General features: G+C 46.0%; 1 protein-coding gene across 1 annotated transcript; it reads right to left on the reverse strand.

The window, feature by feature from the left end:
- Positions 1-5,251: 5,251 nt before the first annotated feature.
- On the reverse strand, positions 5,252-6,948 carry LOC145802037 (uncharacterized). Its single transcript, XM_082894353.1, has 4 exons — positions 6,787-6,948; positions 6,121-6,693; positions 5,942-6,040; positions 5,252-5,739 (listed from the first exon to the last, which is right to left on the reverse strand). The coding sequence occupies exons 2-4, from the start codon at positions 6,195-6,197 to the stop codon at positions 5,457-5,459; spliced, it is 459 nt and encodes a 152-aa protein (XP_082750479.1). The 5' UTR covers positions 6,198-6,693; positions 6,787-6,948; the 3' UTR covers positions 5,252-5,456.
- Between the last annotated feature and the right edge of the window lie 298 nt (positions 6,949-7,246).

The raw sequence follows: 7,246 nt of genomic DNA on the forward strand, positions 1-7,246 counted from the left end.
TGTTCAAGGAACCTGAAGACCGGGAGAAGACTGTTTTTACCACCCTGTGGGGAACCTATTGTTATAGGGTGATGCCGTTTGGGCTGAAGAATGCTGGAGCTACGTATCAATGGGCTGGGACCACAATATTGCACGACATGATCCACAAGGAGGTTATGGTGTACGTGGATGACATGATTGTCAAGTTCAAAGAAAGAGAGGGCCACTACACTGCCTTGCAAAAATTCTTTCAACGGATCAGAGAGTATAGGCTGCGGCTGAATCCTCAGAAGCGTACATTCGGTGTCATAGCAGGGAAAATGCTAGGGTTCTTGATCACACAGAGAGGTATCGAGGTTGATCCTTCCAAAATCAAGGCCATCTTAGAAATACCACCACCAAGGATTGAAAAGGAGGTGCGAGGCTTCCTGGGTAAAGTGCAATTCATAAGATGGTTTATTTCAAAATTAACCTGGACCTGTGAACCACTCTTTGGTCTCCTGAAGAAAGGAAAGAAATTTCAATGGGACGGCCCATGCCAAGCTGCTTTTGAACAGATCAAACAATATTTACAGAACCCACCTGTGTTGTCACCGCCTGAGCCAGGGAAACCGTTGATTCTGTACCTTTCAGTGACTGAAACTACAATGGGATGTATGCTCGCGCAAGAGTTTGAGGACAAAGTGGAGAGGGCTATCTACTATCTAAGCAAGAAAATGCTACAGTACGAGACCCGCTACACACCGTTGGAGAAGACTTGTCTAGCCTTGGTATGGGCTACCAGGAAGCTACGGCACTACCTGTTAGCTCACTACGTAATATTGGTTTCGAGATTGGATCCCATCAAATATCTCTTCTAGAAACCAGCACTTACGGGTAGGCTAGCCCATTGGTTTCTTTTGCTTTCCGAATTCGATTTGAAGTATGTGACCCGCAATTCAGTAAAAGGGAGAGCGGTAATGGAGTTCCTAGCCGATCACCTAGTTGAAGGGGATGAAGCAGTTGAGTACCTATTTCCAAATGAGGCCATTCTGCATATCGAAGATGAAACTTGGATGATGTACTTTGACGGAGCGTCAAATCAATATGGGTATGGGATAGAGGTGTTGTTGATAACACCCGACAATTCCTGTATACCTCTAGCATTCAAACTCCAGTTCAAAGTCTCGAACAACGAAGCAGAGTATGAGACATGCATTGCTGGTTTAGAAGCCGCCCTAGAACTAGGGGCAAAACGGTTAGACGACATTGGGGACTCAAACCTTGTTGTGTCTCAAGCAAAAGGAGATTGGAAAGTCAAAGAAGAAAAGATGAAAATTTACCACCAGACCTTGGACTTGTTGATTCCTCAGTTTGAGAAACTGAATTTCGCTCATCTGTTAAGAGAGAACAATAGGTTCGCAGATTCATTAGCAACTCTATCTTCTATGATAGACATCCCTTTTGGAGTCCGGATGCCTTCGATCATCATTGACCAGAAATTTGTGCCGGCCTACGAGTTGATTGCTGCCATGGATGAGGTTCAAGATGAGAACCCCTGGTATTACAATGTTTGGAACTTCTTGGAAAAGGAAGCGTATCCACCAGGAGCAAACGCCAAAGATAAAGGGCAATTCGAAGAATGGCTGCTCAGTTCATCATCTGCGGGGGTAAACTGTACAAGAGAGGTCATCTCGGGATGCATAAGTTGTGTGTTGATGCCGAAGAATCAAAGCACCTGATGGAGGCCATCCATGGAGGAGAGTGCGAAGTGCACATGAACGGGGTAATGCTAGCCCGGAAAATCCTTAGACAGGATTATTACTGGTCCACCTTGGAGGAGGATTGTATTGGCTTTCTCTGGCGATGCCACAAATGTTTGATCCACGCCAACCGTATGAACATTTCGCTATCGAAGCTGTACAACATGACTTCGCCATGGCCATTTTCAGTCTGGGGGATTGATGTGATTGGAGTTGTCACTCCGAAAGGGTCCAATGGGCATGAGTTCATTCTGATCGCGATTGACTATTTTACAAAGTGGGTTGAGGCCCAGTCTTATGTGGTATTGAAGTCTTCACATGTTGCCAAGTTCATCAGGAACAACATCATCTGTCACTACAGGGTCCCGAATGAGATCATTTCAGATAATGGTTCCCACTTCAAGAAAGAAGTGATCGACTTGTTGGACAAGTACAACGTGGCTTTTCATAAGTTGTCTACATATAGGCCCCAAACCAACAGAGCAGTTTAGGCCGCCAACAAGAACATCAAGCACATCCTGCAGAAGATGATGGAAACTTACTGGGACTGGCCAAATAAGTTGCCATTTGATCTATGGGGATACCGGACTTCAATTCGAACTCTACTGGGGCGACTCCATATTCCTTGGTCTATAGGATGGAGGCTATTTTGCCTATCAAAATTGAAGTTCTGTCATTACGGGTATTGGCTGAGTGTCGGATAGCTGAGGCAGATTGGCAGCAGAACAGGTTCGAAGAACTCATGCTGTTTGATGAAAGAAGGCTGAAAGCACTGTACCATGTTTAGGGTTATCAACGGAGAATCGCCAGGGCTTTCAACAAGAAGGTTAAGTCCAGGAATTTAAAGGAAGGGGATCTAGTGCTCAAAGACAACCAAGCTCTCATCCATGACCCTAGGGGCAAGTTCAGACCCAATTGGACTGGTCCTTACATCATCAAGTCTATCTGGTCGGGCGAAGCTGTCGTTCTGATGGACCTAGATGGCCTAGAGTTCTCCCAATCAATCAACATGGACAAGTTGAAGAAATATTATCCCTGAGTGGCTCGTTAGGCCAAAAACCCGAAAGGGCGACCTAGGCAAAAGTTAGAGCACAGAAAATTTGAAACTATAAAAACTGAGCTCGCAAGGTTGAAAACCCGCAAAGGGTGGCCTTGGCAAAAGTTAGAGCGCAAAATGAGAATGTTAATACACGAGTGAACCTGAGCCGAACTACGTAAGGCTTGATTCCCATCTTTGGGATACGTAGGCAACTTCATTCCGAAGTCTAGCCATAAACACTTCCCCGATCAACTTTGTCCATGTGATCATGTTGGGTCATCTTTGTTTACTCTGCGTTCAAGAGCTCGGTTGTGATCTCCGATGCAGTGCTATTCAGACTAGGGACAACTTTCCAGTTACTTGGATGCGGGATTGTGCTTCTCAAGGACAGATCTCAGATGTGTCCAGTTCTGATCCATATCGAAAAAAGTTTTGAAAAGTTTTAATAAAAGTTGATTTTGTTCAAATTAACCTTTTTACAACTTAGACCATTTTTTGGACCGAGCGGGAAATTTTCAGTACCCACAACCTTCAATTTCATTGATTTCAGCACAGAGTTCTCCTTCTCTTGAATACAAATTGAAGTTGCTTTTTATTACATTCATAAAGAAAACTTGAAAGTACTGATAAAGCAATAAATTTGCGGCATGGATAAGTCAGGTGTTCCTGCGCCCCCTCCCAAAACTGGTCGAAGCCTCTGATGCTAAAAAAGGCCCAGTCTGCGCCTCCTCAAAAAGCCAAGCTATACACTTATCAGAGAGAGTACAACTGAAAGTGGGAGCGAGGGCCAGAAGCTCTCTAGTCCTCGATGTCGTGGCATACCGAGCTAGCTGAGTGCCTCAGACCGGAAATGCAGGGGGTACTCTATCCCTTCTACCGGGCAAGTCTAATCATGTCCGAACTGACGCTGGAACAGGAAAGGAAAATAGAACACACAGTGTGTCATGCCAATCAATTGAATCCCTAGCTGGCAAGTCACACTATAGCTCATTGCCGACAGATTGAGCCAAGGACAACGCCAAGCAATGCGGTCTGCGGATAAACTGCGCATCCATTTGCACCACCATCCCTCATCTGGGGCATCGACTAGACGTCATCGAAAGAAATAGCTGCGAGCTGAGTACGTGGGGCAGGAGTCCACAATCTTCAATTTGTCCATCAACCATATCTGGGGAGGGATTAAAAATGAGAGATTAAAGAATAGAGAGGTGTACGTTGAGAGAAAAAGTGAGAAAAGGATTTTGAGAGAAAAATCGAGACTGAGGCCTAAGTGATGTGAGAAATATATGTGAGATGGGGTGGGAAACATTACCTGCAATAGTAGTGGACTCCCCGCCAAGCTAGCCATCTCCCGGCGATGAAAAGCGTCCAAACCTATCAATGTCTCAGCTAATGTCATGGCGATGCAGCTCTTGCCCTCTCTTAAGCCTTGCGCGACTTCAATCAAATGAGTGCTGAACCCACCAGAGCCTGAGGCAAGCAAGAAACGAGACAACACGCACAAGCAAAGTGCATGTTGCTAATAACCCTGCCAGTCATGATCGCCGCGGTCACCAGCATCAGAAAATCGACGAATCAAGCTAGGGATATCTAGCACTCCATCGCGAGTCAATGACCGAGCGTCATGCAGAGTGAGCCCACACATCCATCCTAAGGCTTGGACGTGGCCAAAGCAGAATTGCAGCAAAATTTCCTCCTCGCGCTCGGATTCCATTAAAGCTTGGAAGTCTTCAAATGTGGGACACATCTCTTGTCCACCAAAGCTAAAGACGTGTGTTACTAGGTTCCAAAACCTTGTCGCGACATGAAGAAACGGAAAATGCAGCGGGGTGCGACTTAGTGTGAATAGTGTATTTATGCCAAAGCCCCGAAAATTCACCTTTTCTGAGCCATCCAAGGAAGCAATCCAATTTGTGAGATTTTGGATGAGAAACGCCTCCATTTTGGTGCAAAACTAAGTTGGAATGAGGGAACCACGAAGCTGGAACCTTTATAAAGGATACGACACTGTTTGGAGGACAAGTGTCAGAAAACTGGAGGTTCCCAGATCAAATGGTCGGCCAACTACTTTTTTGGGCTACAGACAGAAAAACTGGTCGGCACGCCCCTTTGGTGGTCGGCCATGAACATGAAAGTGGTTTACACCTGTTTCTTGCCTCCAGGAGTGAGTCTCTAACTTCCCCATGTGCTGGGAGTGCTGAAGGTTCGAGTTTACCTTTGTTTCGGATGCATTCTGTCGCTTTGTTTATCGAGTTGTTGCTCATTTGTTTATCAAGTTGTTGCTCATTTTGTTCATTGAGTTATTGCTCATTTGTTTATCGAGTTGTTGTTTATTTGTTCATCGAGTTGTTAATTCGTTCAACAAATTATTTTTGAGTCGAGTTGTTTAGTTTGTTGCGTCGGTTCACCACATGACTTGGCAATACACGTTCTTCTATTTTCATTCAAATTTCATTTTTGTGCAAAAGTGTGCGATGTGATGCTCAGAATAAAATATAACACTCTTTGAACGAAAAACCGTTTTCATTCCACCATAGCTCCTTTTTACAACATTTTACAAAAGGGTACAAGTTTTGGAAGAAAAATAAAACTGCCTAAGCTGTACAATGTGCTACAACTACATGTAAAAAGAAAAATAAAGCAGGAACATCTGCATTAGTGCCATCAAGCTCAAAACTGAGAGGCCCTCTTCACCCTCATTGGCTGAGCAGCGTCCGCACCACCGGCACCGCCACCATCATCTGAATCGGAGTCACCGTCCTCGGAAGCCTCCTCAGTGTCGCCTCCTTCCTTCGAATCGGAACCTGAGTCATCGTCCCTGCCTGCAGATGTCTCAGACTAAAGATGTGTCGACTCCTCCTCCTCGCTAGACTCATCATCCTGTCTGACAGGTGCTCTGCGTCCGCCTCAGCCGCATGCTGAGACTCCTCTCCTAGCTGCTCGAAAAGGCCTGGATGGCCCAGTCCGCAGAGGCGGGATCTGAAAAGGACAATTTGAATGCGTCAACCAGTATGTATATCAGATGCAGATGCAAGAATTACATAGAGTAGGTGCATGCAAATATACTGCGTGAATGCGATGTGTTAGATGTGCTCTACACATGGAATGAATCAATACAATGAAATGTTCAGTTTCCATATGTCATCAGAAACATGAGAAATGCAAGGAAATTGAAAAGTACCTGAACGCCGGAGGCACAAAGCATCGTCTCCCTCCGCAGAACCATATCCTTGAGTGAAGCCACCACTCCAAGTAATCCCTCAGTATACTCTCTGGGAGGCTACACACACAAGTTTAAGTCATCAGTGAATGAATGAATGTCTAAATATCTGAGTGATAAATGAAAACTGTAAAACATACCGGTGATGAGTCAGGGTCGCTGACGTATCGTTGGTCGGGCATTGGAGGCTCCAGTGGAATTGGGTAAGAAGTCCCATACTGCCAGCCCGTCAGCTCGGTCGGAAGATCTGGCCATCCAACATACTGGCGAGTCGAGGGCATCTATCCAGTCCTGCCCCTCGATGAGCCTACCCCACTGGTCGAAGGAACGCCTCCAGCTCGGGCACGACTCAAGGAAGACGTGTCAGTAGCTCTCTTCCTGGGCATATGGGCACCTGACAGCGGAGGCATCAGGTACGTATGGCGATATGTCGCGTAATCCCCCTCCTCCAGAAAAAGGACTGCATCAATACCCAGCATGAGGTCCTCCGTCTTCTGGGGCGTAAGATCCCTTGCGAACCGCATCTCTGGTGGAGGCAATGAGGGAACGTACTGATCGGAGTTGCCCATTGTCTGGCGCATGAAGCACTCTCCGAGGAACTAGGCTCTGCCGACCGGTCCCTCAAACAGAACCCTATATCGCAAAGTGCCCCATGCCCCAGCAAACAAAAATCGAGGATTCCCTAGCATGGCTATCCAAGGCTGCCAAGACACCTGTGGGTAGCAAGTGCATAAATTGATTAGATATCATAAATATGCAAGATAAATCAAAGCAGAAAGCATGAAGAACTGAGAGTTCTGGATTACCTTCGTCGCCCGTACAATATCGAAGAACTGCCGGAGAGAGGACAAAGTCTCCCGGGGCCTGGGCCGACACCGACCCTCAAATCTGCGCGAGTAAGGGATCTCAAGGGGTGCCTCGACCTCTAGCTCAGGGGCCAGCATCGGGAAGTACGCATAAACCCACAGCTGTGAAAGGCAAGACAACGGCTGTCAGAATACAGAATGCTGTGTGCAGTGTACAATATACAAAATGCTGAGTGTAGAATGTCAAAATACAGAATGTTGTTTGTAGTGTATAATATACAGAATGCTGAGTACAGATTGTCAGAATACAGAATGCTGTGTGCAGTGTACAGTATACAGAATGCTGAGTGCAGAATGCTGGGTGCTGTGTATAACATACAGAAAATACAGGAAATGCAGAATGCTGAGTGTAGAATGTAGAATACAGAATGTGATGTGTGTAGTGTGCGGTGTACAGATA

The sequence above is a fragment of the Camellia sinensis genome, chromosome 11, assembly GCF_055761805.1.
Source record: "Camellia sinensis isolate YWXY chromosome 11, ASM5576180v1, whole genome shotgun sequence".
NCBI classification, from domain to species: domain Eukaryota; kingdom Viridiplantae; phylum Streptophyta; class Magnoliopsida; order Ericales; family Theaceae; genus Camellia; species Camellia sinensis.

What these genes read in the sequence shown, in the direction of transcription:
- LOC145802037 (XM_082894353.1), bottom strand. Translation starts at nt 6,197, where the DNA reads ATGGGACTTCTTACCCAATTCCACTGGAGCCTCCAATGCCCGACCAAC. An exon ending in GCGACCCTGACTCATCACCG is followed by an intron (nt 6,041 to 6,120) that starts GTATGTTTTACA and finishes TTGTGTGTGTAG; the next exon opens with CCTCCCAGAGAGTATACTGA. An exon ending in TTTGTGCCTCCGGCGTTCAG is followed by an intron (nt 5,740 to 5,941) that starts GTACTTTTCAAT and finishes TGTCCTTTTCAG; the next exon opens with ATCCCGCCTCTGCGGACTGG.